Source organism: Mesoplodon densirostris, chromosome 15 (assembly GCF_025265405.1).
Source record: "Mesoplodon densirostris isolate mMesDen1 chromosome 15, mMesDen1 primary haplotype, whole genome shotgun sequence".
In the NCBI taxonomy this organism is placed as follows: domain Eukaryota; kingdom Metazoa; phylum Chordata; class Mammalia; order Artiodactyla; family Ziphiidae; genus Mesoplodon; species Mesoplodon densirostris.
Genome location: NC_082675.1, coordinates 8,010,901 through 8,030,936, shown reverse-complemented (window position 1 = coordinate 8,030,936; position 20,036 = coordinate 8,010,901). Strand labels below are relative to the sequence as shown.

General features: G+C 51.3%; 1 protein-coding gene across 1 annotated transcript; it reads right to left on the bottom strand.

Annotated features, from left to right (window-relative positions):
- Positions 1-3,646: 3,646 nt before the first annotated feature.
- MORN3 (MORN repeat containing 3) lies at positions 3,647-16,444 on the bottom strand. Its single transcript, XM_060118650.1, has 6 exons — positions 16,151-16,444; positions 13,386-13,541; positions 9,662-9,819; positions 7,752-7,911; positions 3,961-4,145; positions 3,647-3,724 (listed from the first exon to the last, which is right to left on the bottom strand). The coding sequence occupies exons 2-6, from the start codon at positions 13,528-13,530 to the stop codon at positions 3,647-3,649; spliced, it is 726 nt and encodes a 241-aa protein (XP_059974633.1). The 5' UTR covers positions 13,531-13,541; positions 16,151-16,444.
- Positions 16,445-20,036: the final 3,592 nt, after the last annotated feature.

Below are 20,036 nucleotides of genomic sequence, written 5' to 3'. Positions count from 1 at the left end.
TTGTGCATTTTGGGAGGAATTTTTTTCTCCATTTTGCAGATGACAAAAATGGATGTCCAAAGAGGATACGTTCTCAAGCCTGGAAATCTGGCTCAGAGCCTAGACACTCAGAAAGCCTTACGTAGACTGATTCTGGCTTTGCTTAAGAAATCGGAAGATCCAGCAGCAGCATTACTGGGCCCGCCTTCTTTTTTTTTTTTTTTTTGGGCCTGCCTTCTTGCAGAGCAACAACGAACAGGAGCTGAGTTGCAGCTACCTCTTACCCAGGAGATGTGTTTGCCACAGTCCCCACCACTCCCTATTGTCTGACACCAGCCCAGCTTCAGATGTTACTCACCTGGCCCCAGAGGGCCTTTGTGTTTGACAGCTTGTTCTGTCCCATAAACCTGATACAGAAAGTGGTTTTATAAAAACACAAGTGCTCTGGCTGAAGTGAAAGCTGGTTGTGGGAAAGTGTGGCCTTAAGCTTTTGTCCTTCTGTGCAGACTTGGACATGGCCACAGCAGCTTGGAGGGCTGAGTGGGGGAGGGGGCCCCCCTTTATCCTATTGCAGCTTCTTGCCTCCGTCCTGCATCACATACACCAGGACCCACCCCTCCCCTGTCCCCAGAAGGCCCTCTGACTGGGACCGAGTAGGGTGGGGCAGGTGCCCCTGTGTGAAAATCTCCACTGCTCCCCAGAGAAAACCTAGGCATCTTCCATCCTTCCCCTAAGATACCCACCTCCCTGCTTCTGCAGAGACCTGGCATCCTGCTGGAATAATTTCTGGGCTAAACTTGCCTGAACTCAAGAATCATCAGATTGGCTTCTAAGAAGTGGATTTCCAAGCTCTCCTGCAGATTCCAGTTTACGTTGGTCTGGGTGTCTTTGGAATCTCTTTTTCACAAGCACTTCAGGTACTCAGACTCAGGCAACTTAGGGAAACACGGACAGTTAAGAACACAGTCCTCGGGCTTCCCTGGTGGCGCAGTGGTTGAGAGTCCGCCTGCCGATGCAGGGCACGCGGGTTCGTGGTCCGGGAGGATCCCACATGCCGCGGAGCAGCTGGGCCTGTGAGCCATGGCCGCTGGGCCTGCGCGTCCGGAGCCTGTGCTCCGCGGCGGGAGAGGCCACAACAGTGAGAGGCCCGCGTACCACAAAACAACAACAACAACAACAACACAGTCCTTAATTTCAATTTTATGTTTTGAATAGATAATACATTCATAGGTTCCAAACACAGCAGTGAAAAATTGCTGTCCCGGGCTTCCCTGGTGGTGCAGTGGTTGAGAGTCCGCCTGCCGATGCAGGGGACACGGGTTCGTGCCCCGGTCCGGGAAGATCCCACATGCCGCGGAGCGGCTGGGCCCGTGAGCCGTGGCCGCTGAGCCTGCGCGTCTGGAGCCTGTGCTCCGCAACGGGAGAAGCCACGACAGTGAGAGGCCCGCGTACCGCAAAAAAAAAAAAAAAAAAAAAAATTGCTGTCCCTCCCCTGTTCCCAGGTTCCCAGTTCTCCCCAGAGACAACCATTGTTACCAGCTTATTTTGTTCCCATCTAGAGATTTTATACATAAACAAGTACACATCCTACCTTTTCTGACAAAATGGTAGTTTTCTATATGCACTGCCACTGTTCTCACCTTAACAGCAGACAGGCCTAAGTTTAAGCACAGTCCCTTTCTAGTTTGGTGACTTGTGAGCCTCCCTGAACCTCAGTTTCCTCCTCTAAAATGACACGAATAATAGCAGGACACCTCATAGGTTGTTGAGGGGTCATGGGAGAGCACCCGTGTAAAGCTGTCAGTGCGGGGCCTAGCACTGAGTGGCTCTGTGTCTGGTTAGTTACGTGTCCAGAGGCAGCCAGGCTCAGCTTCCCAGCTTCAGAGGTACCGATTGAGAACCATGCCGTGGGTCGGGCCGCCTGCTTGGGGTTTAGATGGCAGAGAGAACTTCAGTATCAGTGAACGCTTTACTACATGCCGGGTACTTGCTGAGGGCTTTACGAACATCGGGGTATTTCAGGGTTATTTCATGGTATTACACCGTTGAAGTTGGGTTGAATAATTCTTCTGTAGAGTGTTTACATCATAACCTGTTTAGCAGGATCACAACCTCTACCCACTGGGTGCCAGTAGAATTCTTCCCTGCCAGTTGTGACAACCAAAAATGTCTCCAGACTTTGCCAGATGTTCCCGGGGAAGGAAGGGGGACAAAACCCCCCTCCCTTGGGTTAGAACCACACCTTATTTCATTCTTCAGTAACCACAGTAACCCCTGGTGGTAAGTACTGTTATTGTCCCATATTAGAGGAGAGGAAACTTGAAGAACAGAGAGGTTGGGTGATGTACACAAGAACACACAGCTAATGAGTCAGTGCTGGGATTCACACTCAAGGAGTCACTGCAGAAGTCCTGTTCCTACTCATTATGTAAGAGTTCCTCTTACCTTGCAGGAATGTTGTCTAGAATTATGCAAAGCCCTTCCTAGAAGTCTGCTTTACAACTAACCTTAATACATGTTATTTGTTATTTTTACATCTGCTAGCAAATCCTCAAAACACCTCTGTGAGGTCTCTGAAGTCCCATTTTACAGATGGGGCAACTGAGGCCACTTAGGATCACAAAGCCAGTAATTCAGAGGTTCTCTGCCCCAGCTGCACATTAGAGTCAGCTGGGGAGCTTTTTGAAGGCCCAGGCCTCACCCCAGACAGATGAGAATCTCGGCATGGGATCCGGACATTCCTAGCTTTTAAATCTCCCACAGGATTCCAAGGTTGGGATCCCCTGTGTTAGGCTGAGAAGCCAGGTCACATTTTAATGCCAAATCTTAGTGACCAATGTAACCAGATGCAGGCTCTGTCTTCTCCTCGGAATATCTCAGAGATCAGAGACCTGGAGGCACCGCCCCTTTCTGCCCCAATGTAAATTCATGCAACCCATGGGGACCCCTCTTCTCTACCTGAAACCCCTCCTGAGGCTCCCTCGCACCCCGGCCACCCACCACAGGCCCCAGGCTCACGCTGCCAGGCTCTCCTTTATTCTGGGGTCCTCAGGGATGGGGTCCAAGAATAAAGGTATCCCCAAGGCCAGCAGGGGAGAGAAGCACTGGCCTCCGACTGGTAAGGAATGATCCAGTGCTGGGAGGAGTAAGGTGCCTTCTGAGGGTGCCGAGTGTGTGCCCAAGGCCCACCTTGCTCCACCAGTGGGAGCCGCACCGGTCCGAGCAGTTGGGTGACTCCGGTTTGAATCCCTCCTGAAGCGCTGGTGTTCTTTCTGCAGGGGCAAGGGGGGTGGGGTGGGCGGGCCTGGCGTCTCCAAGATGCTGTATCAATGCTGTCTCCTCGACCCCACTTATACCAACACCGGGAGGGGTAGCACTGAACAAGGCCCCACAAGACAGATAGGCAAGTGGAGGCCCGGGGCCCTCCAGGGCGAGCAGACCACCTGACTCCAACCCGATTAAGCCCAGGGTGCAAATGGGAGGATTTGGCAGGACTCCTTCAGGGAAAAGAGTCTTGAAGGGGAGGAAGCGAAAACGACCAGCAGGACTGCGGGAGGCAAGAAACCCCCCCTCTCTAGTCAAGCCCCTGAGCCCCCAGGCCAGAGGAGACCCCAGGAGCTGCCCGGACCACATCAGGGTGGCAGGTGTGCCCGCCTTTCACCTGACATCAATCTCCTTCTTCCTGTGTCTTCTTGAACGTGGCCAAAGCTTCCGCCAACACGCCGTCAGGATCTAGAATTTTGATCTGGAGGGAAGCAGTAGGGGTTGGTTTGAGGAGCATGGAAGGCCCAGGCTGCCAGCCTTTGGGGCGCTGCCTGCCTTGGGGGGTACTGCCAGCCTCCCTGGGGTCGCCCTGACTGAAAACAAAACCTTGTCTGTTTCCTGGCTGGGCTGGGCTCGGCCAGGCTGGGTGTGGCTGTGGGTGCTGTTTTGTCTCTCCCTGGACTGTGTGTGGCCCCAGGATCCGGGAGAGCTTCCCACCTCAGGAATGGGGAACTGGGTGGGCTTGGGGGCCTCATCACGGCCACAGTCAATCATTGTGCCACACTTGGCTATGTTGTCGACCCAGAGGCCTTCAAACAGCTGACCATGGTCCAGGTGGAAGAAGCGTCCCGACCCATTCTTCATGCCTCTCTGCCAGTTGCCTTCGTAGCGGTTGCCGTTCTCTGGGGGAAAGAACAGGGAGTCAGGGGTCTTGGCCCACAAAACCAGGCCAGACTACATATACCCGGGCTGGACCCTTGCCACTGCCAGGCTAGACATCATGCCCACCAGAAAGCCATAGAGCCCTGGGGTGTGAGCGACTTCCGGTTTCAGACCTGGTTCACATCTCACCTCCACTACCTCCCCGAACTTAGATGAGCACCATAGTTTCCTAGCTGTAAAAAATATAGCTAATAATACTGACAGGCAGTGTTTTTCCTGCACTTACTCTGTGCCTGGTTCCATGCTGTTTCTGACCTCACTTCTCACAAAAACAGTTCTGTGAAGGATGAAGGATTCCATTTTATACATGGAACTTGAAAAGCTCCAGGAATTTGACTGATTTGCACAAGGTCACAGAACTAGGAAGTGGCAGAGGCAGGGTTTCACACCAAATCCTGCTCATATCAGGAGCCCCGGCTCTTAATCGGGAATCAGTTCCACTTCCCATTGGATCACGGTGGTAGTGGTGCAAAAATAATAATAATAAAGCCAACATGTCTCAGCTCAGACACTTGCCAGCCGTGTGACCTTGAGCAAGTCACTGAACCATTTTGTCTCATTTCTTCATTTGTAAAACGGGGACAAGAGTAGGTGCTCACTCATAAAATTATTCTGAAGATCAAATGAGTCCATACACAGACAGGACTTAGAAGAGTATTGGACAAACTCTAGGTCAGAGGCCAGCAAACTTTTTCTGCAAAGGGGCAGATAGTGTTTTCGGCATCGCGGGCCATAGGGTCTCTGCTGCGCATGGTCAACTCTGCCATTGCAGCACAAAAGCAGCCCGTGGGGACTTCCCTCGTGGCACAGTGGTTGGGAATCCGCCTGCCAGTGCACGGGGTGGAGCCCTGGTCCGGGAGGATCCCACATGCCGCGGAGCGACTAAGCCCGTGCGCCACAACTACTGAGCCTGCGCTCTAGAGCCCGCGCGCCCGCGTGCCTAGAGCCTGTCCTCCACAACAACAGAGGCCACCGCAATGAGAAGCCCGCGCACTGCAACGGGGAGTAGCCCGCGTGCAGCAACGAGGACCCGACGCAGCCAAAAATAAATAAAATAAAATAAATTTATATTTAAAAAGACCCAACGCAGCCAAAAATAAGTTAATAAATTAATTTAAAAAAAAAAAAAACCGCAGCCCGTGGACAATACGTAACTGAACGAGCACATCTGTGTGCCAATAAAACTTTATTTACAAAACACGTGTTGGGCTGGATTTGGCCAGTAGTTTGCTGAGCTCATGCAAGGATGGGCTGATGCTGAGCACTTACTATTCCGTGTCATGCTAAGCATTTTACAAACATAAACCTCTAACCTTCACAATAACTCTAGTTAAGCTTTATTTTTTCCTTACTTTACAGTTGAGAAAAATGAAGCCGAGAGAGTGTAAAGAAATTAATTGCCCAGGGTTCCACAACTAGTAAGAGCTTGAGCTAGAATTTGAACCCAGGCTGGCCGGCTCCAGAGTCCAAGCCTTAGAAACGGTGCACTCAGAGCCCCTTCACTGTGCGGGCCACAGAAGGTGCTCACTGAAAGCAGGCTATTACTGCTAGGAGATGCACACTGAAATCAGGCACAGAGGCGGATGCACAGGGGATTGAGAATGACAGAGTGGCTGCCCTTAACCCTCCCCAGCTGCCCAATGCCTTGGTTTAGTCAAATCCCTTTGGAGGGACTTCCTTGGTGGCGCAGTGGTTAAGAATCCGCCTGCCAGTGCAGGGGACACGGGTTCGAGCCCTGGTCTGGGAAGATCCCACATGCCACAGAGCAACTAAGCCCATGTGCCACAACTACTGAGCCTGCGCACCACAACTACTGAAGCCTGCATGCTTAGAGCCCGTGCTCCGCAACAAGAGAAGCCACCGCAGTGAGAAGCCCGTGCACTGCAAGTAGCCCCTGCTCGCTGCAATCAGAGAAAGCCTGCTCGCAGCAACGAAAACCCAACGCAGCCAAAAAAAAAAGATCTCTTTGGAAGTTGGAATCTTGAGTTTTCAGGAGACTGGGCTCTGGTTTGTGTCCTCACCAAGAGTATCTACTTACTACATGGCAGGCACTGGGGAAACAGTGGGGAACAAAACAGACACATTCCCAGTCCTTCTGCAGGCTCACAGTCTGGAGGGGCAATGATACTAGCTTTATCGACAGCCTACTACGTGCCAGGCCCTGTTCTAAGCACTTTACACAGACTCCCTCATCTAATCCTCCCCATAGCCCTATGAAGTGGGTACTGCCATTATTCCCATTTTACAGGAGAGAAAACTGAGGCACAGAGATGCAAAGTAGTTCGCCCAAGATTATGCACCTAGTTCTAAGAAGGAAAGGAATCAAGTGCTGAGAATAATTAGAAGAATGTGCTTTAGGTGGAATGTACGAATGCAAAGATCTGGGGGAATCTTCTTTTTTTTTTTTTAATATTTATTTATTTGGCTGCACCAGGCCTTAGTTGCGGCACATGGGATCTTCGTTGCTGCCTGCGGGATCTTCCCTGCAGCATGCAGGATCTTTTAGTTGCAGCATTCGGGAATTTTTTTGTTTTGTTTTTTTTAGTCGTGGCATGCGAACTCTTACTTGCAGCGTGTGGGATCTAGTTCCCTGACCAGGGATCAAACCCAGGCCCCCTGCATTGGGAGCGTGGAGTCTTAGCTACTGGACCACCAGGGAAATCCCTGTGGGAATCTTCTCTCTATTCCAGGAAGAGGGAACAGCAGTGCAAGGGCCCTGAGGCAGAAAGTGGGAGGAATTGAAAGAAAGTTAGTATGGCCAAAAAGAAGGGAGTCCAGGGGAAGAGGGGAGGTGAAACTGGAGTGGTGAGCAGGGCCAGATCATGCTGGGCCCCACAGACCACAGTCAGGCCTCTGAACTCAGTCTGAGGGCAACAGGGAGCTATGGAAAGGTTGAAAGCAAGGCAGTGACAAGGTCCAATTTATGAAAAGCTCGCTCTGTTTGCTTTGTAGAGAATGGATTAAGTCCTGATACAAATGCGAGCTTCTCAGAACTCTTTCCTCTGCCTGGGAATGTTCTTCCCCAGCACAGTACATATCCCGCTTCCTTCTCCTTCCATTCTCCATTCAAACAACACCTCTTCAGGGGGGCGGTCAGAGACCATAAGCCAATCTAAACAGCCCTGACCCCAACTCCTTTGTCGTTCTCCAACACGTCTTCCCGTTTTCAAGGGGAATTCCTTAGCACTTTTGACCTCAGAACAGACTGCGTAACCTTGAGCAAATGACTTAACCTCTCTGTGCCTTTGTTCATTTGTAAAGTGCAGGTGATGAGAGCGCCTATCTTATAGGATTGCATTGTGGATTAAATGAGTTTAGGGCTGTATAAGTGTAGGCTATGATTATTACGACCATAAGACAATGTCTTGTTTATATTTATTGTTAGGCTCCCCTTTTAGAGTATAAACTTCCTGAGGGCAAGGACTGGGTCCTGTCATTCAGCTTAACCCAGTCGGGACAGGGCTTTGCCGGGGACTTGGCCATTCGGGGCCCAGAGGAGTGTGACTTGAGGGCGTGGCCGGGTGGGCGTGGTCAACAGGCCATTTGGGGCAGGGCTAAGCACTCACTCAGGCGTAACATGCCCTCCCCTTCCGGCTTGTCGTTGCACCACTGGCCCTCGTAGATGTCTCCGTTGCTGTAGTACATGAGGCCCCATCCGCTGCGCTGGTTGCCACACCAGTCACCCTCGTAATACTCCTTGGGTCCGAAAAACTGGATCCCATAGCCCTGAAAGCACGAAGGTGTCCTTGTTCACGACGTCCCATACCACTAGGAACTCCCACCATCCTCCCTGGCACCCAAGCCACACACCTGGGCTTCTCCCCTGCTTCCTCCCCCAGCCCTACATCCAAGCTGACGGTCGGTCGTGTATCGAAAAATCTCCCAGGCCGTCCATTCTCCTCTATCCTTGTGCTACCGCCTTCCTGCAGCCCACCATCATTTCACCCCTTCTCACTGGTCTTCCTCCTCCACTCTCCCGTTCTCCCCTGACCCCATGCATCTGCCATACAGCTCCTAGGAGGATCTTTACCTTGTCTATCCGATCACATTTGCCCGGTCTCCCCAACTCTGATTTGACCCTATTAAAACTCGCAGATGCCTAACAATCAGATCAAAGCTACAGACTTTCTCCCCAGAAAAATGGACATAAGCACTTATCATGTAGCCGCAGAGAATCACCACAAACTCCCCGCAGATCACACCTGAAGAGCTTGGGTTATGCAGCCCAAGTCTACTCTTCAACATCCTCATCCCCTACATAACCTTCAAGGCCTCACTCCCACCCCTGTGGGCAGACACACCTTGCTGTTTATTATATCCTTCCTTTTGGTATTTCCTCTTCTCTCTTTTTTTTTTTGCGGTACGCGGGCCTCTCACTGCTGTGGCCTCTCCCATTGCGGAGCACAGGCTCCGGACGCGCAGGCTCAGCGGCCATGGCTCACGGGCCAGCCACTCCGTGGCACGTGGGATCCTCCCGCACCGGGGCACGAACCCGCGTCCCCTGCATCGGCAGGCGGACTCCCAACCACTGCGCCACCAGGGAAACCCCTCTTCTCCTTTTTTACTCCCTAACTCCTTGCGTCTTATGGTGTCACCTTCTACAGGAAGCCTGCCCTGAATTCTCAATGAACTGCCTCTGGACTTTCTGTAAAAACCTCTATCCTAGCACCATATTATATGTAAACTATTTATTTTGGGAGCTTTATCCCCACTGGCCAATAAACATTTTGAGAGTAGAGATCATGAAATGCTGGGCTCTACAACTTGCCAGTGGTGTGACCCCAAGCAAGGCACTTCACCTTCTGCGCCTTTCTGAGCTGGTTTCCTCATCAGTAAAACGGGAATAATAATAATGATGATGCTGCTGATGTCGTTGTTGATGTGAGAGTTTACACTATATCATGTTCCAGGGTTACAGCAGCTGTTGTTCGATAGCAGTACTGTATTATTACCTGTCTCCATGACCTGTGGGAGGATTCAGGTGTTTATGGGTTGGGGGCATGCCTCTGGCTGGTTTCTATCCCTCAAGACCTTCCTCTCTTGGCCAAGGGTGTGGCCTCTGCTTTCTTTCTTGCTCCCACTCTTCCAACCCCCCGCTGCCACCTCTTATCCAGTCCCAACAGAAGGGGGGTTCTCAGAAAGGGATGCCAGGGGAAAAGAAAGCCAGGAAATGAGTGGGGAGGTTGGGAGGAGACTTTGGCCCCTCACAGCCTGGCTGGCTTCTTGCAACCACAGCGTTTCATGGGCTCCTCCCTGGGACCCCTCCTCTTGCTTCCTGCTTCCTGGGTTTTGTTCTGAGAAGCCTTGATGTTCCCCCACCCCTTCCTTCTCCCACCCACACAGCAACCCTGTTCTCCTCCCCTAGATCCCCCCACCCTTTTCTCCCAGGCCTCTCTGACTGCTCCCCACTCCCCGCCACACACACAGCCTGCTTTCAGCCTGGCCCACACCCCAGGGCATGATGGGAACCACTCACACATTTCTTATCGCCTTTCCACCAGCCTGAGTAGACTCTCCTGTACTTTCCGGGCTCTTGGTCAGAAAGGCTGAGGGTGCCATAGCCATCTCTCTTCCCAAATTTCCAGTCCCCCTCATAGATGGCTCCGTTCTTCCTCCAGACCTGTGTTCCTTTCCCTAGGGACACAAAGATGAGCCAACATGGTAGACATGGCCTTTACGGGGCTGGGGGTGCCGGGAGGCAGGTGCTGTGTCTGCCTGGGCCTCAGGGGCTCCTAGACTGGACAATTCTCAAGAACTGGGTCAGGTCTGTGCCCGGTCTCTAGACCCCCAGCACCCAGGAAAACCCCCCAAAAAGTTCTATTTCTACAGCCCTTTGCCCTGAAGCCAAACGGACACAGCAGACCCCAAGCAGAAATCTGCCCCTTCAGTGTTTCAGCTTCATCTTGTTTTTTATTTTAATTTTTATTTATTTATTTTTGGTTGCATTGGGTCTTCGTTGCTGTGCGCGGGCTTTCTCTAGTTGCGGTGAGCGGGGGCTACTCTTCGTTGTGGTGCGCGGGCTTCTTGTTGCGGGGGCTTCTCTTGTTGCGGAGCCCGGGCTCTAGGCGCGCAGGCTTCAGTACTTGTAGCACACGGGCTCAGTAGTTGTGGCTCGCGGGCTCTAGAACACAGACTCAGTAGTTGTGGCGCACGGGCTTAGTTGCTCCGCGGCATGTGGGATCTTCCCGGACCAGGGCTTGAACCCGTGTCCCCTGCATTGGCAGGTGGATTCTTAACCATTGCGCCACCAGGGAAGTCCCAAGCTTCATCTTTTAATAATACTGAATGGATACACCAGATGGTCAGGATTTTTAGAAAATGTTCTGCATATTTCCTCAGCTCTCCTGAACACACATGGAGACCCATCTCCTACTACTCCAACCCCTCTGTGTCCTCCACTCCTGTTTTCCATTCTGCCCTCCAACCACTGTGGTTTCCATGCTGTTCTTGGAACCCACCTGTTATGCTTTCGCCTCATGGCTTTCGTACCTGCTTCTCCTTTAGCCTGGAAAAGTCTTCCCTCTATATTTGCTCACTCCCTACCTCCTGCAAGTCTTTGCTGAAATCTCATTTTCTCAATGAGGCCTACCCTGACCATCCCGTTTAAAATTATTCTATATAAGCTTCTTTTAATCCCTTACCCTGTTCTGTTTCTTTCCATATCACTTGTCAGCTCTTAATGTAACAGATAATTCACTTATTTATCATTTATTGTCTATTGTCTGTCTCTTCCAGGAGAATGTACACTTCACAAGAGCACAGACTGGTCTGTTCTGTTCACTGCTGTATATCCAGCACGGAAGAACAGTGTCTGGCATGTTGTAGGTGACCAATATTTGTTGAACAAAGAGATGAATACAATATTTGCAGAGTACCTATGCACACCAACTCATGTCTTGGTCCTTGGTAGCTCAGGAACAAATCCAACATTGTCCCTGTGAGCTTTTTGATCTAGTGCAAGTAACTTAACTCTCTGGGCCTCAGGTTCCTCGTCTGTAAAATGGGGATAAGAGTATCTCATGGGGTTGTTCTGTTCACTAAATTCATTAATATATGTAGAACACTTAGGACAATGCCTGCAAATAGAAAAGATGATATCAATGATTTTTGCCCTTGAGGGTTTACATCTGTCCTTCTTCTAGTTTATTTCCTTTGGGGATGCAGCCCTCCCTCTCAGTCCTTGAGGTGTGCATGGGGCTGACTTCTCCTCCTGGCAAGCCTAGCCAATCAGTGTATTCTATCCACCCAGGCCTCTGTGACTGGTTCAGTGAAGGGCATGTGACCAAGTTGGTCCAATGAGACTGTTTGTCTCCCAGATGAAGGCAGAATTTACCAAGGCCTAAGAGGCCCTATATGATTGGCCCTCTTAACCTGCCCCTTTCTCCCCTCCTTCTCTGTGTTCCAGCCCACTGGCTTCCAGTCCGTTCCTTGAACAAGAGGTAATAGTGAAAAACATCCCCCCATCTCTGATTCCACTATCTAGAAGACATGTTCCCCCCCTGCCTGGCTAATCATTTTCATCCTCTGGGCTCGGCTCACACGTGTTCTCATGGCTCCTTTCATGGCTTCTCTCTGGTCCCCTTTACATCCTGATGATACCACTTTTAGCTGTGTGGCCTTGAGTAAGTCACTTCCTCTCTCTGAGCCTCAGTTTCCTCATCTGTAAAATGGGACATTACCTACTGTGCAGGTTGTCAGTGAGACTGGAAGGACCCTGAGTGTTGGGATTATTCCAGATGCCCAGTATAGGGCCTGGCACAGACTAGGCGCACAATGAGTATTAGTGGAGTGAGTGGTCTGGGTAACCACTGGGGCCACCCTATTCTTGCCCTGAATGACGGCTCTCTTGACTGCTTCCAGCCTGCTTATACTACAGCAACCCACTTCAGCTTGGTCGAAAGGTGAGTCAAGAGAGGGGGCATTGGACCTGGGTTCTCTGACAGATCTGCTTTCTGCAGCCCCAGCCCCATCAGCTCTATGCCTCCAGGGTCTGAGGGGAGGCAGGACCCACACAGGAGGGCTCAGAGGGCCACACCAGCCTACAAGGTCATATCACAGGTAGGGCAGCCAAGTCCAGAGAATGGGAAATGACTTACCCAAAGTCACACAGCTACTCAGTAATAGAGCCAGGCTCAGAACTTCAGGGTCCTGACTCCTAGTACAGGGCTCTGTCCACACTACAGGCTGCCCACAAGGATTGAAACATGCAGGCAGACATCTTTAACCGCACATAGAACTCCAAGCAGCTGCTTAAACCCTGGCCTTTAAGTCAGTGCTGAGGGTGGGTGTTGTGTTACACACTGGGTGAGGTCAACTTTGGGGGCCTTCTTGGACAAGGAAGCTCTAAGTAGTGATCCCTGCCGTGGTCAGCCCTCCGAGAACACTCCAGACGTTCCCTTCTGCACAGACCCTTGGCTAAATACTTGATAGATAGGTATTATTCCCATTTTACAGATGGGGAGACTGGGGCTCAGAGTAGTGTAGTAGATCTCTCAAGGTCATAGTTACTGGAGCTGAGATTCTGACCCAGCTTTATGGACTCAAGCACTTAACGCTGGAAGGCAGGAGAGAAGAATGGTTAAGAGCAGAGAATCTGGAATTGCAAGACTGGACTGAGAAGCCATAACACCTTTTTTGAATAAAAACTATTTTTTTTCTTCAGGGCTTAGTTTGTATCACTAAGAGCCCCGTACTCCCTGCTAGTTAAACTGAGCCCAGCCCAGTTAAAGTCAGAGCCCCAGCCACTTGGGGTGGTGGGTGGAAGTATAGGGGGTGGGGGATAGTGGGTGTCCTCCCTTGCCCCCTACTGGTTTGAAGGGCTGAGTTTGAAGACCAGAATCCCAGTTGCAAGCTGCTTTCTGGGGGCCCCCTTTTCCTCCTGCTAGCCAGCCCCATGCTTAGCCCAGGTGTCAGAGGTAGAGAATGAGCTGGTGTCCTGAGAGTCCCGGCTGAGGCTGCGGCTGGAGCCTAAAGACTGCTCTGTCCTCTACTGGTCCCTTTGCTCAGCTGAAGCCAGGGCCGAGTTGGGTTCCAGAACCCCAGCAGGAGGAGGCCCCTGGTTGGTCCAAGTCAGCATTCACTCCTCAGAGATACATGTTATATCCCCAGTGAGCTACGCAAGCTGCTTCCTTGGCCCCGGTTGCCCACCATGGCCCAGACCCCATACTCACCGCCTGAGCCCCCGAAGGTCCCCCACTTACCGTGTTTCATGTTGTCCTTCCACTTGCCCACATAGTGATCACCATTGACAGCAAACACCTGGTGCCTCAGTCCGTTCTTCTGGGCCTTCTGGTCCCACGCTTTCCACAGGGGCTCCGACTTTGGCGGGCACTTGGAGATAGGCATGTTGGCTGCTTCTGTGGGCCAGAGGGTGCTGGCAAAGGGTTAGGGACATCAGGGGCTCAGTTTGCCGTAAGTAATGCCAGGATCCTGGGGCTTCCCAGGGAGATGCTTGTCTGAGGTCAAGTGGGATGAGTCATGTGTGTTCTGAGTCCCCAGGGCAGATGAGCGGCCCTTGCTGGGTATTCTTTTGTGCTGGACTGACCCCCCTCGGAGGCTCTCTCTTCCCTTGCCTCCCCAGGGGCCCCTTGGGGTGGGGGTTCTGATGGCACAATTGCTTGGGATGGGAGCCCAGGGAAACCAACAGAGCAGAGGGGTTTGTGATGACATCAGGAAGAAGCTGCCCCGGGGGAGAGGATGAAAGTCACATATTTAATAACCAGTATGACCAACCGGAGTGGATGCTGGCCTGGAGCCCTCAGTCGTGAGCACTACAACCGAGTCTGGGGAGTTGGGGCCTAGCCAGGCCACTCTGGGCTGGCAGACAGCCGTGACGGCACAGCCCACAGGGGCACCCCCGCTACCACCACCGGCTCAACACCCAACACTTTAGCCCCCGGGGTCCTGCCCCCTATGCCTGGTGGACAGGATGGTGGAAAAGCCTAGGGGCTGGCTTTGCAGGGGTTTGTGAGCTGTCAGGAGAGCCCATCAACTAAAGAGACTGCCTCTTGGGAGAACCCCTGTACCGGTTTGCCCGGGACTGAGGGGCTTCCTAGGACATTGGACTTTCAGTGCTAAAGCTGGGACAGTCACAGGCACACCAGGATGGTTGATCACCCTCTGCCTCTGACCTCTGCCCTCTGCCTAGGTACTCTTCGTGTCTGTCTGGTTAGGTTTTTTTCATCAGACCAGGGCTCTCCTCCCCACCCTGCCTGGTGGGGTTGCAGAGAGACTTTGGGTCTCTCCCCAGACTGGGAGCCCCCCATCTATGCTCTTCATGTCCCCAGGATCTCCAGTGCAGACATTCATGTCTATCTGTCTGTCTCCAGGGGACTTGTGCAAGGTGATAAAGACGGTCTCCAAATCTGGGGATCCCTGTTTCCCCTCAGCAGGTACCATCTATCCTGCTCCATAGATGGGAAATACACACACACACTCAAGCAGTGCTAGCAGCCAAGGATGGGGGGTGGGGGAGTGGAGGGATGGGGGAATGAGGGGATGGGGGTGGGGGACTAGAGTGAACTATTTAACCATCAGCAGGCAGAAGTCTTTTTTGGTTTTGTTTTTGTTTGCCGCACCGTGTGGCCTGCGGAATCTTAGTTCCCCAACCAGGGATAGAACCCAGGCCCCCTGCAGTGGAAGCACGAAGCCCTAACCACTGGACTGCCAGGGAATTCCCAGGCAGAGTTATTTGTTTTTTTTTTTTTTTTGCGTTATGCGGGCCTCTCACTGTTGTGGCCTCTCCCGTTGCAGAGCACAGGCTCCGGACGCGCAGGCTCAGTGGCCATGGCTCACTGGCCCAGCCGCTCCGCAGCATGTGGGATCCTCCCAGACCGGGGCACGAACCCGTGTCCCCTGCATCGGCAGGCGGACTCTCAACCACTGCGCCACCAGGGAAGCCCCCAGGCAGAGTTATTGACCAATGAGAATGACCTCAGGGCTGAGCAGGTTTCAGGAGATCTTGGTGTCCCAGGCATCCACCCACCCAGGACCAGCATCACAGGTGTGCAACCTGAACAGTTGCACAGGGCCTGGTCCTTAGAGGGGCACGTGCTTGGTCTCGGCATTGTCGCTGTTTTGAAATTCTTAATACTTTATGAGCTATTACCTCACAGTTTCATTTTGCACTGGGCCCTGCTTATCAAGGAGTTCCCTGTAGGGCCACAGCAGGGACCTCAGTGATTCTGACTAAGCTGGCCAACTGTACCGGCTAGTACGGATTTTGACAATCATGCCTAGGAATTGGGAACGTCACTCCGGGCAAGGAAAACAGCCAGGGTGAAAACTGGGCAGAGGGAAACAGTCTCAGGTCCTAAATTTAATGTTTTTCTTTTTTCTCCCATTTGCATGTACCATGTATATAATCTTTATATTGAAGTTAATTCACTTAAAAAATCAGTACATTTATCCAAGGAAGATTTTGCAAACATTACTTAAGTCTTAGCTAGACACTGGGGCTTACAGTTGAGATTAGCAAATGTTCAGAAAGGTGTTAATGCCATATTAGCCCCAAACTGACACTTTCTCCTTGGCTTACTCAGAACCCAGAATCTAATAACTTTCTTACGGTGTCATTGGGTGATACTTAATGCTTCATCAGTGTCACTCATCCTCTGTCCCCCACTTTCAGGAACGTAGATTCTACCCTAGAGGAGGTTGTGGTCTTAATACATAGAGCTCCTGAGAGGAAAAGAAAGCTTTGGGGAATTCCCTGGCGGTCCAGTGGTTAGGACTAGGCGTTTTCACTGCCAAGGCGCGAGTTAGATCGTGGCCGCAAGCCACGCTGCGTGGCCAGGAAAAGAAAAAAAAAGGGAAAGAAGGCTTTGCCACTCGGTGCGCGTACTCTACTCGTGTTGTTTTGATACTGAATAACAATAATTACCACCATGGAAAGTAGAAGGAGCAGGGCCCAGACGGCTGGGGGTCAGTCGCTAGCCCGCGCCTCGTCACACCTACGCCGGCTCACCTGCGCTCTCCCGCGGGAAGGATCCTGCATCTGGAGTTCTGGGCCGAGAGCGGTGGAGTCGCCGTCCGCAGCCTCCAGCCTCAATCTTCGTCCGCAGCGCGCGTTCGGGCGTCCCAAGCCCTGCCAGGGTCCCTATGGCAACGCGGGGCCCCAGCAAAGCCAGCCGGCAGGGCCCGCCCCTTCCTGCGGAGACTGTGAGCTCGGGGCCGCGTGTGGGGAAGGCTGTAGATCCTCCCGCGACGAGGAAGGACGTCTTCGGGCCTGCGGAGGTCGAGTACTGGCTGGTGCACCGGCCCGGTGGCCAAAGGCTGGTGGGTGAGCCCGGGAGACCTGATATCCGCGGAGCTTGGGCCACGGTGTGCCCCGGGAGGTTACTGCCCTCCCCACCCCCGCTTCCCTCCCGTCCTGGTTTCCCCAAAGCAAATACCACGCCCGATGCTGGCAGGAAAGTGTCAAAGGCTTTTCTGCCTTGTTGCAAAGACAAAGGGGCAAAATTAAAGGGAAAGCCAACATTACACGTGTTCTTTGTTTTGTGATGGTTTATTAGACTCTGAGAATCGGAGGGAAGCTATATTGCCCCTCCACCCCGGAAGATGCGTACGATTTACACAGACACAAGTCGGCCCAAGTCATTCCGCAGCTCACTTCCCTACAGTGGCTCCCCTGACCACTCAGAGTAAAAGCCACAGGGCCTACAGTGTCTTCAAAGCCCTGCGTCATTTGCCCACCTCCCTCCCCTTTCCTCTCTGAGCTTGTCCCCTACTCTGTGCGCCCAGTCCCACTCTGCTCTGGCCTCACACTTGCTTCCTTGTGGTTCCTGGAAAATGCTAGGCGTGTTCCTGCCTCAGGGCCTTTGCCTCTTCTGTGCCCTCTGCCAGGCCATTTCTTCCTCCAAATAGTGGCCTGGATCACGCCCTGCCCTCCAGGGCTTTATTCAAATCACCTCAGTACGAGTTTCTGGACCACCCTCTTTAAAATTGGAATCTCCATATATACTTTCTGAAATGTTTTCCTCTTTCCCAACCTCATTCCTGTTTCATGTTCTCTGTAGCACTACACGCACACACACACACACACCCCTTATTTATTGTCTGTCTCTTTGAAGCCAAAAAAAAATTTTTTTTTTTCTGTGCCAGGCCGTTTGCAGGGATCTTACCCGACCAAGGATCATTGAACCCGTGCCCCCTGCAGTGGAGGCGTGGAGCCCTAACCACTGGACCGCCAGGGAATTCCCAGAATATTTGTTGAGGTATAATTTTTGCTCTAGAGTTCCCCTCAGGATCAGGCTGCACTCACTTGGCTTCTTCACTTACTCCCTCCCCCAGCCCCCCCCCCACCGTCTATTAGCCAGTTTCTACTGGAAGCAGTTCCTTAACAAATCATATAAATATTATATATACATTTTTTCTTTTTTACAAAACTGGAGCCAACTTGTGACCATAGAAGAAACACAACGGACCCAGAGAATGGCACAGCTTTTCCATGATGAAATACATTCAGGAACATCATTTTAACACCTGAATAGTTGCTTCACCAGTCTCTTGGTGATGGGCATCAGATTTATTGCCAATGTTCCCCATTTTAAATGTTGATCTGATGAATGTCCTTCCGTTTAAATGTGGTTATGCATCGCAGCTGAGTTCCTTAAGAAAGATTCCTAGAGACAGAATTGTGGGTCAAAGGGTGTGAGCATTTTTGAACCCTTGATATATGTCACCAAATTGCCCTCCTGAAAGATTGTATCAGTTCCATACACAGAATAGAAGAGTGTCTGTTTTCTCCCCCATCTTTACCCTTTGCCCACATTGAGTATTATTTTTAAAACTCTTTACCCATCTCATAGGAAAAAGCCTTGTCCTGATGGCTTTTCTTTGATTACCAGTGGGGTCCCCTTCACTGCTTTGCTCTTCACTCCCACTGGAATGGGACTTTTGCTCTAATTTCCACATGTAGCCCATCATTTGTAGTTAATTTGTTGGGTGTCTCTCTGTCTCAGTAGAAGGTAATTGACACAGAACTTATACAGTGTATCTTAATGCCTTATCCAAGGTTCCTTTGGTTGCAGGTAGAGAACCATCTCACACTATCTAATTGAGAAAATGTATTAAGGATACAAGAGTGTTGGAAAGCTGTCAAGAGCAAAGCCATTCTCTCTCTCTCTCTACATGTCTCCTTCCTCTTTCTTATTCTGCCCATCACCTTTCTCACGCTCATGGTTTCACCTCGGTTTGGTTCCAAACACTCACAGAAATTAATTGGCTCTTTCCAAATTCCAATCCCAAATTCATGACTGGCTCACCTAGCGTCCGGAGTCTGCCCAGGGCCAGTCATGCCGCAGATGCTGTGGTTCTCCTCAAGGCATTCTCCTCTCCTACTCACGTACCTGGCCAGCTAGCTGTTCCAGCAGGTTCTATCCTGGTGCAAACTATCCCTGTGCTGTGGCTTTGTCCAGAGCTGCCCTGCCACCTGCTGAGTGGCACCTCAATGATCTAGTTTTCTCTCTCCCAAGGCCAGGCTAAGACACAGCCTCAAGCCTCAGTCCCACCCCTCCAAGAAGCCCTTTTACAACCACTAATCAAACCCTGGCTCAGGGGAAGCAAGGACTGTCCCCTAGAGAAGAATCTGGGGCAGGTTAACGTTTATCTGCCTTGGCAGGCAATCTGGATGGGCAGGTTACAAATCTATGAGATTATTCCCCTTATGGAGTCAGAATTTGGTAGCATAACTCACAAGCTCCTGAGTAGGTGCTATGGACTGGCTACTCCTTAATACCGAAGTGCCAGGAACATCAAGCTTGAGGTCTTCTGTCCTATACACCCTTCTGATAATTACTTGCCAGATTTGAATGGCTAGAATTGGGACTCCCCTGGAGGCCCAGTTGTTAAGACTCCATGTTTCCACTGCAGGGGGCGTGGCTTCGATCCCTGGTCGGGGAATTAAGATCCCGCATGCTGCGCTTGACATGGCCAAAAACAAACCAGAAAAAAAGGCAGTCAGTTTTGAGTGGCTAGAATTTAGCTGGGCTCCTCTCAAGGACCTTGTTAACAGCTTGGGATGAAGGGAGTTCTCCTGTGTAGTCTGGGGTGAGAGGGACTCCTCCACACACCCACAGATAAACATTCCCTTGGGGAGGCATATACTTTCCTGGGCACAGAGCTTTGGCTAGAAGCCTGGATGCTCCACCCCGGCAAGAAATCCCAAGGTTCTGTCCAATGCTTACTGAGTTGTCAACTCCAGGGGCCGACATTCACACTGTAGTCTGTTCCTGAGAGCACTGTCTAAATAAAATGAGAATGGGGTCTTCTGGAGCTGAGCTATCTGGGTCTCAGGCTTCCCAGAAGTGGCAGGAAGGACCCACCCGGAGACCACCCAAATGTCCATCAAAAGATGAATGGATAGGGGAATCTCCTGGCAGTCCAGTAGTTAGGACTCGGTGCTTCCGCTGCAGGGGGCCCGGGTTCGATACTTGGTTAGGGAACTAAGATCCCACAAGCCGAATGCCATGGCCAAAAAAAAAAAAAAAAAAGAATGGAATGGATAAAAAATGTCATTTATCCATACAGTGGAATATTATACAGCCATAAAAAGGAATGAAATACTGACACAGGCTACAACATGGATGAACCTCGAAAACATTATGCTAAGTGAGAGAAGCCAGACGCCAGACACAAAAGGTCATACATTGTTTCCATTCATATGAAATGTCCAGGATAGGCAAATCTATAGAGACAGAAAGTAGATTAGTGGTTACTTTGGGAAGGGGGAGATGGGGAGATGGGAAGGTGATAGTTAAAGGGCAGGTTTGTTTGTTTGTTTGTTGCAGTGATGAAAATATTCTAAAATTGACTGTGATGAAGGATGCATAACTGTGAATATACTAAGAACC